At 39.6% G+C, this 16185-nt stretch overlaps 1 protein-coding gene across 6 annotated transcripts in view; it reads right to left on the bottom strand.

Annotated features, from left to right (window-relative positions):
* ANO4 (anoctamin 4) overlaps window positions 1-5343 on the bottom strand; it is a 215941-nt gene extending 210598 nt beyond the window's left edge. The window contains exons 1-2 of one of the 6 annotated variants that reach the window (XM_065044232.1): window positions 4875-5343; window positions 1179-1415 (exon numbers count right to left, since the gene is read on the bottom strand). In XM_065044232.1, the coding sequence (XP_064900304.1) occupies window positions 1179-1415; window positions 4875-5076 (439 nt within the window). In that variant the 5' untranslated portion in view covers window positions 5077-5343. The remainder of the gene's footprint in view (window positions 1-1178; window positions 1416-4874) is intronic. The other 5 variants (XM_021283843.2, XM_065044218.1, XM_021283846.2 and 2 more) reach the window with 5 other exon arrangements.
* Between the last annotated feature and the right edge of the window lie 10842 nt (window positions 5344-16185).

Raw genomic sequence — 16185 nt, 5'->3', positions numbered from 1 at the left:
TTTCTACATTAAATATAGCATTCACAGAAGGTAACAATATTTTGCAATGTAGAAACAAAGGGAAAAGGTTTGAAGCTGTGATTACACCAACAAAACAAAACGAAGAGGTCACAGAAATTTATGTAAACAAAACAGGGCACTCAAGCTGTAGACAGATTTCCAACAGATTTGAGCAATCAAGCTGGAACACTCTTTCAGATTTTTGTATGTTTGCAGAAAGTTGTGCACCACAATTGTAAGAATACTATTATATTTTTTCCAGAAGTGTGTGGTTCTGACTGACTACAAGGCAGGCCCAGGTGCATCCCTGGATAGGGTCCAGCTGACTTGAGTCCTCTGCATTTTCCCTGTCTCCACTGGGAGTACAAGTTCTCCTGAAATAGCTCTGTTCCATACATTCACACGTCAGGGATCAGGCACAGACATGTAGATGCCCACTTCACATTTCTGTTGTCTCCCTGGAATTTAGGAACCTAAATACATTTTAAGGAAGACTCCATCCAAGTAAGGGTGGAGTAAGGTCCTGTAACAGCGGAGAAGGGCAAATAAAGTACTTCAGGTGATTACAGCCTAGTCAGCCTGACATCAATATCTGAAAAGAGCTGGTGACAAATTACTAAGCAAGCAATAAATCAAGTGGTCTTTAAGCACCCTGAAGAAAACAAGACGGTAACAAAGAACCATCAGCTTTGTCAGGAACAATTCATGGCAAGTAAATATAATTACTTTCAAAACAGCTGATCTAGCATACAAGGGGAGAGGTCACTGTGATGAACAAACAACAGAAATATAGTCTAGATGAAAGTGCACTAATTTCAGGTTAGAATTGGTAATCATATGCTCCTTGTACATCCTATTTTCTGATCAGCCAGGTGCTCATTGCATTTGGATATATGATGGACATTTCTTCATGCAAAGTTTTATGAAAGGCACAGAAGAAAGAATATTGTCCTCAAATGCCTCCATATGCTACCATGGATCCACCCTCAACAAAGAGTTGATCTACCAGTTTTAAAGTAAACATACTTTAATTGTATTATTGTGGCTGAGAACTTGATGCTCTTTGTTTCTGAAAGCAGTCTGGCAGCAGAAAAAGCTAATTAACAGCTAATTAACTCGATCACTACGATTGCTGATTTCACTAAGCTCTGACATGTAAAAAAGAAATAACCACTTACCTGTAGAGTCTTGACTCAAAGTTTCTTGACTACTACTGGTGTAAGAAGGCACTGGAGTGATAGAAAGCGAAGCTGGGCAGGATAATGGATATGAGATGTCACTTTGTGTAGCAAAGCAGGGAAATACAGGAACACAGGCATCTTCAGAGAAGGTGAGAGGGAGGTGAGGGTTCCCATACATGTATGGATTTTTCCATCGAAGTAGTCCTACTACAGGAGGGCCAACAGCATCAGAACCTGACAACAAACATCAGGAGTTAAATGTGTGCCCTTGTATTGTAGCAGTTTATAAGTTTGGAGAAGGAAGATATAATCATAGAATCCAAGAATTATTTGTTTGGAAAAGACCCGCAAGATCACCGAGTCCAACCATAACTCTAGCACTAAACCATATTCCTAAGAACCTCATCTCCACATCTGTTAAACCCCTCCAGGGATGGTGACTCCAACACTGCCCTGGGCAGCCTGTTCCAATCCCTGACAACCCTTTCTGCGAATAAATTGTTCCCAATATCCAACCTAAACCTTTCCTGGTGCAACTTGAGGCCGTAACAAGGTAATATCAATTCTTGTTTTGATCATTAAATCAGCCTGCCCCTTGGAAAAGAATACCATATTTCATTCTAGCCTACTATGCTGTAAAAAGGTGGTGTAACACTGAAAGTTACCACAGGACTCTGAAGGAGAGCTGGCCTGTAGAGATCATTCAGCTGCTAATTGTATCACCCCTAAAGTGTCACTCCCCCAAAAAAAACCCATAGAAAAAAAGCAGGTAACACCTCAACACCTTTCGAGTGTTGCTGTGTAAATTAACTATAACTGCAAAATACGGGGACATCTGTAGGTCTCTCCTACAAGTATTATTTTATTTTTAATAGATTCTTTGTAAGGAAAACACATACAATCTTATTTTATTTTTAACTCTGAGGTTCATGATGTTTGCAAGACTGGGAGCATCTGAATACAAAATGTCCCATCCACAAAGCTGGGCTCTCAAATGCAGACAAATGCTTCAAACCTGTGATGGTGCTATAGGCACCCTCAGGTAATTGTGGCAACACTCACTTGAGACTGCAAGTGCTACTGCATCAAGCACCGAAATACGGTGCAACAACTCAGAATTTAGACAAGATCATTTAATGAATTCTTCTACAGAAAACAAAGTATTTAACAGTAGAGCATGCCTGAATGGAACTGGTAAGCCATACTACTGACTCATAACTTCTGCAAGAGCAATAAGGGAGTATCTAATGTAATATTGCATTTTAGTTGCTCCAAACACAATTCTGTCAGGTACTGTAACTAAGCACTAAACAAACGCATGAAATGTAGCAGTTGTCTAAATGTAGATCCCTTAAAAGGGAGGAACAGAACAGAAATTGTTGATCAGATCTTTCAGAAGAGGAGCCACTAGGAGTTAGAAAATAAACTTCTATAAATAAAAGTGTGTGTACCAAGAGTCATTTGAGCTACCCAGTAGACAGACAGATACATACCTCATGGACTCTGAAGTGTGTCCACTCCAGAGAAAGAGCTGGGTGGCACTGCAGAAAGTTCAGTGAACTGTAGTAAAATATTATTCAACACTAACCAATATTGCAGTAGCCATCATGTTTAACAACAAGCCCACATCCTCCCTGCTTTCATAATATTATTTATAAATACTTCAGTTCATGCTTTTTTGGAAACATAAAATTGATGGGTTTTTTATGGAGTTAGGTGACAATACATTATTATATTTCCGTTGCAAACATTCAACACATTTGAGCCTATTGATAGTACTGACCAGGGAACTAGCAACACGTGGCTTTGTCAGGCTTTACCTAAAAGGATGCAGCTTTTTCCTCGGCTTTCCTAGTTGTAATTTGTTTTTCTTTCTATATGATACCCATGAAGTAGAGACTACAGTTATCCCATACTGCCTGACCACTTTATCCTGAATGCTCAGGAGAATGAGAGCATTAATATATACCTATGTATATAGGATATGAAATTTATGTCTGTTTTTAACTGTTGATACAGTCATGAAAAATCCACAATCACTTCTAGCATCCTACTTTGTGTTCAGATTTTTAAATATGCTTGCAGTCACTCTTTTCTCCATTATCATTTTGAGCAGACATTGATTTTCACTTTTATGAATAAAAAGCAATTCTATAAAGTCATTTGAAAGCATAAGGAACTGATAATTTCTGAATTAAAAACAAAAAAAACCCCAAATAAACAACAAAAAAACCACACCACAGATACATCGTATCAAAGAGACTATTAGTTGTCTTATTTATCAGTTCACCAGTGCAAGGCAGTTTTGCATGTACTAAAACCTCCAGCTTCACTTTCAGTTTTGTCTGCAAGGCACCATATGCTGCAGCTGTAAGCATGTAACGTACAGACTCTGAGACTGAAGAACTAAGCTAGACTATGAAAAGTTTATAAATAAAACTACTCAGAACTCTTGAGTGAAGGCAAGCTCTCCAAGTTTTTGACTGTGTTTAACCTCATTAGTCCCATCAGTTAATGGCAACTTTCACCATAACCTCTTGTAGCCACATGAAAGTGTCTTATGAAATCAATAAATACAGAAATGCATATATATTGATTATACATATAAGGGTACCTAGATATGAAAATATATATATACATATGCACACATACCCATGAAAGCACAAGACTGTCTGTGTATGAGAAGCTGGGACACTCAAAGTGAATGTAATAGTTTTAAATTATTACGTTGCAGAGTGATAACTAGTTTATATTGTGTTTGGTGAAGTTGCAGACAGCTTTTTTTTTAAGAAAAAAATGGCCCTGAAGATGTTTCACTTAAAAAAGCAAAAGCCACTTTAAAAAATGTCAGAGTTCAAAAACATGTATTTCAAGGTATGCACAACACCATGGGTCATTGCAAGAGGCAAGGAATGGGCTAAACCTGCAGTAGTACAGAAGTACAGACAGACGCGCTTGACTGCACGATACAAGCACAGACTGTTTCTGCCTGCTTTGCTTCCCCCGCTGAGAGCAAACGAACAGCTGAAACACAAGAAAGTATCCAAAGAAGGAACTTCTGCGGCAATAACATGTGTTTTAAGTTGTGCCAAGAGTTTCACAATTATAACAGCAAAGGAAATCAATGTCTAGCTCTCAATGCAGCTTTGCAAAAGCAAGGCAGGGAAAGCGTTGCTGAGGCGTGCTGAATAGAATTTGTGGTTGGACACACAGGGACAGTTACGAATCTGCAGACAATGTTCCTGCTGCAAGCTTAATGCCATTACCAGGTGTTTAGACACAACCACACTTCACAAAAAAAAAGCAAGTACATGCAGCCTTTATTAGCAATATAGAAACTAAATTGCATATGCTGGAATTGTTTTTCCCGGTGAAGAGGACTAAAAGGGGATTGACAGTCCCTCAGAGCTCTGCAGATGCAAGGTCCCTAGGAGTAAATCTTAAAGCTTGAAAATGGATAAAAACCTGGCAAACCCAATACCCTGAAAACCTAAAATTGTGTGTATCCTCCTGAAGCAGTAATCCTTACGAACAATCTCTAATATTCCTTCCCCCCACGAATGCAGCAATGTCATTACTGCAACCACATAACTGAATAAACTCCTGCCTCTGCTCCATAACATGATGAGACAAAACTATCTAAGAGATACCCAAAATTATGCATACCCTGCACAGTCCATGCACCCACCCTACCTGGGCTCCAGGCTGAGTTTGCTGCAGAGTGACAGCGGATCATGAGTTGTGCCCTGTGCACCTGCAGACCCCTCCTGTTTGCTGATGCCCAAGAATCTCCCATCCTGAAATGTCTCTTCTCTCCTCTGCTGCTGCCCAGCCAGAGCCTCTTGCCTGTGCTCCTCCTGCCTCCTGAAGCCTGTATGGCACACGCTGGCCACATGCTACAAGCTCAGTCTCGATATTTAAAGCTTTTTTTTTTTTTCCTTTTTTTCTCTCCCCTCCCTCCTCTCACATCTCCAGCAAGTCCTGATCCGAGCAATCAGGCACACCGTTCTCCTACTGCAGCCGAGGTGGAGCATGAGCTGCTAGCTCTTCACATGGTGCATGTGGCTGCTGGTCCCGCCAGGCTGCCCCACAGGGAACAAAACTCCCTCAGGAGTATGTGGTGGAGTAAAGCTTAGATGTGCTTATTAGGATTTGCAGGTAAACACATGTTTATTCAGCTAACACATTCTTAGTGCAAAACCCTCCCTGAGTAATGATGGTAAAGGATAACCAGACACAGCTGCCTTACATGGAGGCATGGGGCTCTGCAGGATGGGCCAAATACATCCACATGAAATACAGTACATTAAAAATAAGTGTCTATATGGACAGCAAGGCCCCACAACGTACATACCGCAACAAACAAACCTGAGCCCAAGAGACTTGGGTGACAAGTTTCAGGGCTACATTACCAATCGAGATGCTCTCCCACCTCACCTCCTGCTCAGGGCAGGATACAGAAAGACCTGGGACCGATCATAAGTGCCCACCATGGTGGGCAGGGACAGGCTTAGGCCCCAGCCAGATTATCTCCTCTGCTGAGGCCACAGGAAGGAGACCATGGCCACCTGAAATGCATACCATGTTGCTTTTCTCCAAAGGCTTAGGCCCAGCTGTGGATGCCTGGCTTGAGGCTTGCTGGAAACTCCTTAAACCCTTTCCCAGACCATCCCACTGAAGCCCTCTAATGGAGTAGCCTTTTGAGACACCTCAACATACTGGGGGGGAACTGCCACTGCTGGTCACAAATGGACCAGGCAAGGCAGGACACCCCTTGTTTTCTGGGGCAAAACTCCTCCAGTTGTAGTGACAGCTGTGCGTCTGTCCCAGGAGACTAATTAAAAGCTCTGCAATGCAGGGAGGGGGGCAGCACGGGAGCAGGACCACGCTTGGGATCAGAGCTTGCCTTGCTGCGTGCTCAGCTTGCTTACAAACCTGACCTGAAGTACTTCCTAGGGGTATCTACTCCAGAAAATTTTCTCTATATTCTCTGATGCTTCTATGCAGTTAAAGGGGTTGAGACACCTAATTTCCAAATTTAGTTTCCTTCTTAGAAATAATTTGTTCTGAATAAATCTTTATATCTCTCCAGTGGAAAGAAACGCATTTTGGAAGCAGATAACATATAGGTAATATGACAACAAAAATCATAATAACAGACCAACAGTACCAGCCTTTAAACAACAACAATTAAAACCTCATGAGGCTATATCAGCATTTTTAGTCTTGCATATTTCTGGAATGTACATAGATATATTTAGCCAAATGAGATGACAATAGTTACTTTCAAGAAATTCTGTTCCAGCTAAGCATATTTGACATTCACACACAGCATAAAACTTAAAGTGCATACGTGGGATTTTTTCAGTTTGGGTTAAGCAGAAAAGCAGCTTTTAGCTTTATACTATCTATATATCTCCCAGTTTTAGCCTTTGAGCTTAACATCTCCTTGCACAGCTTTTACAAGCTAGTGTTAACTTATAGACTGGCTAACACCTAAACAGATACAAAGAGCAACTTGATGTGATTGGTTCATTTTCCATCTTGACAATCACTCTATCCTTTCCTCTTTGTGGAAAGGGTTTTATCCTTTCACTGCCTCTCATTAGGATAGATACTCTCAAGGGAAATTCAGATTTCCTATGGTTGTTATTAATTGCTTCACACCTAGACTAGACAAGAACTAAGATTCATGCACATTTTTGGTAGAAAATAAACACAACAGTTCACATTTCCTCTACTAAATATCTAAGTGTCATTTATACACGTATTTAAGAAAAAAAAAAAGTATAGTTGTATACCCTGGCCACATTTCACCTGTTGACATGTGAGTAATTTCCTGTGGTTCATGTCAAGACAACCCATGCGCATCGAAGAAGAGTTTTGGATTCAACCACAGAAAAGACACACAACAGACCGTATGGCATATAGCAGAAGGGCATATGCTCACTGCCTACTTCAGTTACCTGCGTTAGATGGCTGGTCTCCATAACTTTCTCTAACAAATAGAAAGAGCGAGAATCAGCTCAAGATTAATTTGCAGCAAGATCATGATTGTAGTCTGTGAATCATTCTCAGTAAGAGCTTTTCTCTGTCTCCATTAAGTACAGATACAGCACAAAGGAACTAACTACTTCACTCAGCTGGCTATATTAGGTTCCTGAAGGTGGGCAGTGTAAACAGTCACCCCAAGTATCCATTTTGTGATTCAGTCTCCTTCCAATTTTTGCTAAATTTAATAAGCACTGAAGAGGTTATTGAGGAGAGGTGATTCCACAAGTGCATTTCCCAGTTCTGCTGGAGAGAGCAGCACCAGCCACCATCATCACAGACTGGTCTTCCTCTACACAGGGGATGCACCAAGATCAGACAGAGAGCAAATCATAAGCAGATGATGGAGATCATGCTGGCCATCTATACAGCTCAAGGCAAAACATGAAATCAAGGGCAAGGTGTTGTTTCCCCAGGTCTCCTTGCAGAGCAGTTGGCAGAACACCTGGCAGAGTGAGAACAGTCAAAGGGTTCAAAAACTGGGGGAAAAAAAAAAGTTCCTTGTCTTCTTACCTAAGGATTTTCAGACTGCTTCCCATGGAAGGAAAGAGTTAAAGTGGCAGTTTTGGAAACACCTAAAAGAAAATAACAAGAAAAATTTTGCTCTGCTTACACACAGAAGGGTCTCTGTCAGTAACAAAAGCCTTGGTCTTCACCTGATCAGCTCAGGCTTGTGTTTGTATGTCAGATGACTTTAACTTGATTGAGAGCCCTTGGTGAGTCTTCTCATGTTAGTGCGATAGAGTAAACTGTTATGAATGTCCACCGTATGAATGGTGGGGTTCACAGGATGGATTTTTTTTATAGTCCTTTTAGCTACATAAGATGTAGGAGTGCTGCAAATCCCTGTTATAGGCATACCATAGTAGAGTGTTTGGGGAGAGTTTGAGCATACGGCATGGGAAAAAGATTTATTTTACAACAATAATTCATATCTGCATTAGGGACTTCATTAAAAATCCCCAATGCAGAAAAAGCCCAGGAGGACAACCATTACCAACATCCTCTCTGAAAATGCTTAATGCACAGCCTAATGGAGTTCTTCTTACTCAAGTCCTTCACATCTCACTGAAATAGCTAACTCGTTGTCTAAGAGCCATTTACTCCTCTCCTGTGCTGGAACTAAAATCCACTTAAGTCTCCAGCACTGCAGGCAGTATAAAATAATCTCTGACTCCTGCTTCCTCCCAAGTACCTTTCCCCTTGCCGACCTAGAGTCCCAAGTACAAACCCAGGTATTTTGCTAGAGCCGGACAGCAACAGAGCTTTTAATTCTTTGTCTGGTCATTACTCCACCTGTAGTTTAATGGCTTTTTCAACCATTTAACAGTAAAAAGCATTCTGCTAATTTTATTATAATTTTCTCTTGTTCATGTTCTTACACGTGGCACATATTTGCCAGGTGCATTCAAGGAAGGCCAAGGCACTGAAGGACAAGCTCTAGCAGGAAGTATTCAGAGTCTGGAACTTTGATGACTCAAGAAGAGGAGTTATTAATCATCCTCTTTCCCAGTAGTGGCCTATAAATATTTAAGTAATTTGTATCAATTTAAAAAAAAATATTTTATTAGTAATACATATTAGCATTTTAATGAAAAGACTAGTAATTCAAAAAGACACCAGCTTGTTGCATTCTGTATCCAACAAAGGAAGAAACTTTTAAATGCTTTGACATCTAACAGTACCAAAATGCACAGGCTTTTCTTCCCATCAGTAACTCTGATATTCTAGCTGAATAAAACTTAAATCCTAGAATATTTACTTTTTACTGTGGAAGTGGAGAATAAAAGACTAGTTTTCACAGCAGCGTGAAATTCACCCAGGTCCTCTCTTTAACTAAGTTTTCATACCTAGAAAAAGAAGAACTGTGTTCAGAAAACAGCCTTGTTGCAAGTGCTGACAGATGGATAACATGGCACTTGCTATAGACCTTGACAAAAAAGAAATGAGGACATCAATCAAAGTATATTTGGGAACTCTCACTGTGGATTAGGTGCAAGTAATGAATACACCTCCCTAATTCATCTAACCCTTCATTGCTGTTAGATGCAGAATGCCACCTGCCTGTAATATATGACCTAACATCATCACATATTATTTAAATATGAGTTTAAAGTTAACTTTTTACTTAAAAATAAAAAATCTACCTTGGCATAAATTCTTGTTTACTTTGAGCAATTATCTTCAACTTTTTTCCCTGTGGCCCCTTTTCATTGCAATCTACTCTCCCTTCATATTTTTAGCCCACTACTGATATCCCCAAGTGTTTATAAATAATACATAAATAAAGAGGAAAAGTTTAGAAAGTAATCAGACCTGTTTAAGCAATGCTAGATTCAAATGTTAAATTTATCTGCCTATACAAATGGCTGAGTGTCATCATATCCTGCTTGAAAGGAAGACTTCTCTTTTTCCTTCCTCAGCTCCTGAAATACAGTCAGCTGCTTGTGCCATCATCTTCTTCCCTGTATCTTTGTCCCCTTTCACTTACTCCACACTTCAGACTCTTCCACATCCCTATGATGTTTCAGAGTTTTCCCCACATGGGTCCTGGCCCCAGGAGCCTTGGCACCATAGATCTGACCTGGAAGTGAGCACATCCAGAGACACAGAGAGGCTTTGAATTGCACAGCAAGGTCTGCCTTGTAGAAGACAGAAGACTGAAGGACAAGTGAACACTTTAAAGAGACACCACTTTGGTCTGCCAGTGAGACAGACTAAAGTAAAGCCTTCCCATTGTCTGGTGTAGAACAGGTCCTCTCTTCAGCTGAGCAACTTTTACCAGTTTCCTGGATTGTAACAGACTCTGGACAGATCTCTACGAGCTCCTATGAAAAGTCTCTGTTGCCTCCAAAGGTTTGAGTAGGTCTGCTCCACACCACAGACCATGCCATTTGAACATAGGGTCATCTTCCTTGCTCCTCTGCAAGAGGAGCATCATCTGTATGCAGCAGGTTCCATAAGGTTTGTCAAGCTAAAATGAACAGTTTGATAGGTGGCAAATGGAGCAGCTTTTCTTTGTCATTGGGTAACATAGTCTTAGTGGAAATTTCATCCAAATTTGAATGACTATTCTGTTCTTCTGAATCTTCTTCTGATCTCAGGACACACACACACACCCTCCTGACATTTTTACTTCTATCCCAAAACACAGACTTCCATCCTCTTATTCCATATTTTTAGCCCTAAGTTACTGAGTCTTCACTGTTAAACAAAAAAAAAAAAGGGGGGGGGGGGAGGGGGGGTTGTTTTCTAGCTCTTATTTCAGCTTAAAACTCTCATTTGTTGTTACTGACTTGCACCTGTTGAATTTAATGGCAAGCCTACATTTTTACTACAATTTATTGCACAGGCATCACTCTTAGGTAAAAGATGAAAGGAGGGCTGACTCACTTGGCAGAATGCTCAGTAAGGTACATTCTTGCAACCTCTTGAGCATGATCTTAGCTTCATGCATGAAAGGATCCTGCAGGCCCAAACACAGCTTGAGAATTCCTCCTGCATAGGAATGAAGCATGTAGACAAATAGCCTATCAAACCACCACCACATATTGAGCTCGAGTTAAAACATTGGGTTTACCTAGCATCAGGAGACATCTTTACATCTCATGTTTGTCTTATACTTTACGAATTGCAGAAATCTGCAAGAACTCAGGGAGTGTACCACCACATGCCCTTGAACTTTCATTAGTCTGTCTGTACAGAATCTGATTTTAGAGAGGGCAGTACTTGTTCAGCTAAAACCAAATGCTTTATTGTCACAATACTGCTTGATTTGCTTTTACAGACACTGCAGTATTTTCCAAAACCCAGATTTCTAATGTATTTTTAAACTTCCTTTGTGTTTATCTGTGTGTCAAGTGAAAGGCAAGCTAAGCCAAATGCTACCCTAATTCATTACCTACTAGAACATTTGTTGATGAACATTTCCAAAGAAGAGCCTTCCCAGCTGCATGAATGCTCTGATATTGGTGAGTTTCAGCCTTGATTTTATTTCTATTTAATGAGATGAGCTGTGTGACTTTACACCTCAAGAAACATTCAGGTGCTGGTGATGAGATCCTGAAAGGACTCATATGACAATGAATCACTGTCTTCAGCACAGAAAATTAGGCAAGAGGCCACATGCTAAAGTACAGGGAGAATCCCCAATACTGAACAACCACTCACACAGTCAGAGCTACCTCTTCTACATGCTGTGTGAAACAGCATCCTGATAAACTCATAATTTAAAGCGAAAATGTATGCCAAAATGCATGCTTGCATGCGAGTGAAATGGTTGCACCCACTATCTGAATTATAACATTTTCTAAACTGTGAATGTTTGACTTCACAGTCCTAACACAGTTTTACATTCCAATGTAAATATACTGTGACCTAATGACCAAAGACTTGGGGGAAACTAGAGGGGTTTTAAGCAGGAAATTACAAAAAAGTTGCCAATATTTTTTTTTATACACTAAAACCAGGCATAATCTAGAAAGAAGTTCCTACGATGATTTTCGTATAGATCACTGGATGCCAAAAATGCTTCTTCATTTATACATTTGTAAGTAATTTGACATAGCTGAATATCCTTCTATAGCTGAGGATACAGACTGTACAACCATGTATTTGCAAAACCCTCTCAAATCTAGTGCAATGTACAGGAGCCTAATTCCAGGACTATAGACCCAAAGCATGTATATTTAGTTTGATTTTTAAATAAACTTATTCTGCTGTTCTTTTCCTTGAATGCAGCAATAAATAACGTCAAGGTGCTGCAAGGGTCAATGCTGCAGTGTGTATACAATAAAAGTAATTTATTATGGGCTTGCTTCACAGGTGTCTAAAGAATCGTATACTCAGCAAGAAAAAAAAAAAAAGCTATGAAGAAGCATACCGTTCATCAGAATGACACACCATGGTGATTATTTATGTTCTTTTGGGAATGTAGGTTCCAGTACAAGGAACTCTCTGTTACAGCAGTCTCGCTTTAGAAGAGTAAAAAATAATAATGCTTATATAAAAGATCAGCAGATTACAAGATTCTAAACCTGAATTTCAACAAAAAGAGGTAAAGCATATACTTTCACACTGTAAATATGCATGTAACTGATCTTAATACAGTTCTTATAAGATGCCATGTTTGAGTACTTTGACAAACACTAACACTTCTTCATTTTCCTGTGTGAATGTTAACATGGTCAGTTTTTTGAAGAAACGTGCAAGTTCGGTTATGTTTTATAGAACCTCAGCTTTGCAAAGTACTTTCTGACTCAGCACTAAAAACCAATTTGATATCTAAACTGTATGCTGCAATCCTACCACTTAAAAACTCTTAGCACAACTAATTTGTCGATATTTTTTGCCTAGCTACATTCCTTAGAGAAATGTCCAGCTGCTCTCATCCTGTAAGGTTTTTCTTCCATCTGGAACGCAATACATTGCACCAAGTGCAGGAACAGCATTGCTTCAAACAGCATCAGTTCCCTTCTCCAACTAGAAAGCCATCTGCTGCTGGTATTCCCACCAGTAACACACCTGAAAGTTCATTTCTGAGTTAATGGGGATTTCTGGCTGTCTAGATCTGTACTGTGAGCAGATTTCACCTCTCAAATATTTTAATGTTTTTCTTAAGATGTCTGAAATGTATAAAAGTGTCGAGCTTATTTACACTTCACACAATTTATTTTTCAAAACTTTTAGTAAGGAAGTGAACTTTAATCTTTGCTCTTCAAAAAAAGAAAATAATGTAAAGAAGGTTTTCAAAAAAACATATTTGCATGAAATGAAAGGGTCTTACAAAATTAAACATCTTGTGCATTATTTATTGTATGCGATGTCTGGATTTTGCTAGCTAAAAGGCTTAATTTGAATGAAAGAGAAAGGCTTTGCCTGTGGATTTTAAGAGAAGTTAAAGGTCTTACACTGGTGGAGTAGCCTCTATTGAATTCAGAGACACCAGGTGGCCCCACAGCACTCAGCTAACAAACAGATTTCAGTTTCCCACTAGGGAAACAGAGAAAGAGCTTTATACTTTCATATCCTGGGTTACGGCTGCTTGAAGTTTTTAAAAGGAAACCTGTCTTGAATTTTATCAGATTTATATATGCATGTATGTGTGCATGTATATATATATACACATATATATACATATACATATAAACAGTAACATAGTATATAGTGTGTATATATATATATATATATGAAATTACCAAACCATAACTGAAGTTCTTTGCACTGCATATCTATTTTACGGTGCATTCATACATGTGTATTTCACCAATCCAAACTCAGGAGTTTTCTAAATGTGAATAGGTATATGGTGCTCATGTTTTCAAGTTTCTTCTATGTCAAATACTGGTATAGAAAGGAGAATGAGGTTCTGAGGTGTTATAGAGAAGCTCAGTACTGCAAGGCCCTTGTATTAGCCACAACAAAATCTAAGGTGGCTACAGTTTTCAGTGACTTGCCTACAGTTTCTTGAGCTTTTTGCTGTCAGTCCTAAGGTACATTTTAGCCATTTCAAGGCATCTTCTCGTGGGGCCCAAGATCTGCTTGGGTGACCTTCACCTTTTGTTGATTTCATTCTGAATGGAAATTGCCTAGAGGATGCTCCAGTTGGCTTTGTCTAAGTGAAACAACCATTAGTAGTACAGCCAGATTTGACGATGTGAAATATGAAGGGCTTTGGGAAAAAAACTAGAAAGATCGCTGGGTATCTTCACAAGAACTTTTTTTGCACACTTAGATATGGCTCTGGAACATGCCCCCAGGGTACCTGATCCAGTTCATGCATTTGTAATGGGTGATAGACCGTTGGCTACCAAAGGACTGTGATAGCAATGGCATCAAATAAAGCAATTCTACTGATTCAGACAAGGGACATACACAAGCTGAAAAAACTAAGCTGAGGTGACTAGATGGGAACATTCAGCATGAGTATGTGCAGACTCCCTCAAGTTTTAGTACAAAAAAAATCACTCCTAGGTACACTTTGATCAACATGAAAAACAGGATTTAATCCAGCTTGTCATTCCAGAAGCAAATATTAACAGAGTATTGCAAGGATTTCTCCTTGTACCAAAGGGAATCTGGTCTATCTAAATCATATCATAACCTTTATTTACCTAGCTCACACTTTATGAAGCAATGACAAGCAGGATCGCTCTATGCAGCACTCCTCCAGCTCAAAGACTAGCAAGTAAAGGGAGTGCAGGTGCAACTTCAAGCATCCTTCTTTCTCTTCAGAACAGCAGATCCACAAAGAGATTTAAGGGCTGCAGTTAGATATACAAAACCCATAAGGTATAGAGGATCCAGACTCTGAAAGGCCAGAGAGGGATCATGAGAAAAAGAGGGAGAAAAGGAATGTGTCCTGCTGACTGAAAAGCTGAACTTTTGTTGACTGCATGCAGTGAATTGTCACTATACAAAAAATTGTGCTTTTCTGACAGCCAGATTTACAGTATCTTAATGAGGAGTAGATCATTTTGGTGACTACTGTAGAAAATCAGTTAAGTACAAAAGAATATAGCAAACATGTGATTGCTAGAAGTATGTATAACTTTGTGAAGAGCAGGACAGTTACACTGAGCAATATACTTTGGGCAAATGAAATGGAAATGTGGTTTGCAGGTCATTTTGTTGAGAAGTTGCACATTGTCAGCACAAGGTAAAGTGCAGAAAAGCCTGGCTTCCCCACGTTAGGAACTCCATGTGGGAGTAGTAGCCAAAGCCTTAAGTTAAGCACCTAGAATGCACTAGAGAGGCTGTTCTGACTTAGAAGCACACATAGTTTTAGCGGAGAATTGGCATTTCTCATTGACTAGTTGTGAGCAGGATGACAACCTGAAATTACTCTTCAATGTAGTTTGAGGAACAAGAGCTTAAGACTTCATGAATACCTCTCCACTGAGTCAGAAGAATGGCTTCAGACTGTAAATACTAGAAGTAAGCCCTTTTTTTTTTTTTTCAAAAAAAGCAAATAGTAGCCCTGTATACCTAACTGTAAAAAGTGTGAGTGATCCCATCTTTTCCATTAATGCCTAAAGGCTAGAAAGCTAATGCATGAAAGAGGAGACATCACTCATTCAGAATAAAATATTCCATTTCATCAGAATGTGTAATACCTACCTGCAGTGGAGGCTGCTTTGCCCTGGGAGGAAAAACTATTTTCTGTATCTCCTTTTAAAGGTTTACTAGTGGATGGCATGTGATTTAAGATTCACTGTGATAAGGAGGCATGACGTAGTCTGATGGTTAAGATACTTACCTGAGAGAGTCTTGGGCTGTCATTGTATATTATTGTCCAGCTGTAATGCCATCATCTCTTAAAGAAAGCTGTAACTAACATCTCTGCAGAGCTTGGTCCTGTAGAAATGAGTATCGTAGATGTCGCAAGAATGCACTTACTCTAGTAAGACAAAGCTGAAGTGGAAGGATAAATATATCTACACGATTAGGCAGCAGACTGGCAGGAACTTAAGCCACTTTGAAACAGGCAGAAAACTGCAGGTATTGAAACAATTTTTTTAAAACAACAAATAGGGACCAAAAAAAAAAGTTAATTACGTGACTCCAGTGAGGAGACCTAATTGTTCTCTCAATAAAACCACTGAAGTTTCTGTTATCAATGGCAACAGAAGAGATGGGGCTAAAGTTTTTTGACAAGCTGTAAGCATGGAAAATACTGGCACACAAGTTCTTTGTATTTCAAATAGAGCTGCAAAAATAAAACTCTCAGAAGTATATGTGTTCTGAAACTGCCCAGGTACATTGTCAGCTAAGAAAGAATAGGAAGCCCCTTCTACTAAACTACTAGTACTGAAGCAAGGATCACAGTACAGAGGTCTTGAACTCCAAACAAAACACTGGACTAGAAGATGAGGAACTAGCTCAATGCTCACACCCAGAGAGCAGTGGTCATGGCACAATGTCTGGATGGGCACCAAGTGACAAGTGTTGTCCC

The sequence above is a fragment of the Columba livia genome, chromosome 1 (assembly GCF_036013475.1).
Source record: "Columba livia isolate bColLiv1 breed racing homer chromosome 1, bColLiv1.pat.W.v2, whole genome shotgun sequence".
In the NCBI taxonomy this organism is placed as follows: domain Eukaryota; kingdom Metazoa; phylum Chordata; class Aves; order Columbiformes; family Columbidae; genus Columba; species Columba livia.
This window is presented reverse-complemented; position numbering and strand designations above follow the sequence as displayed.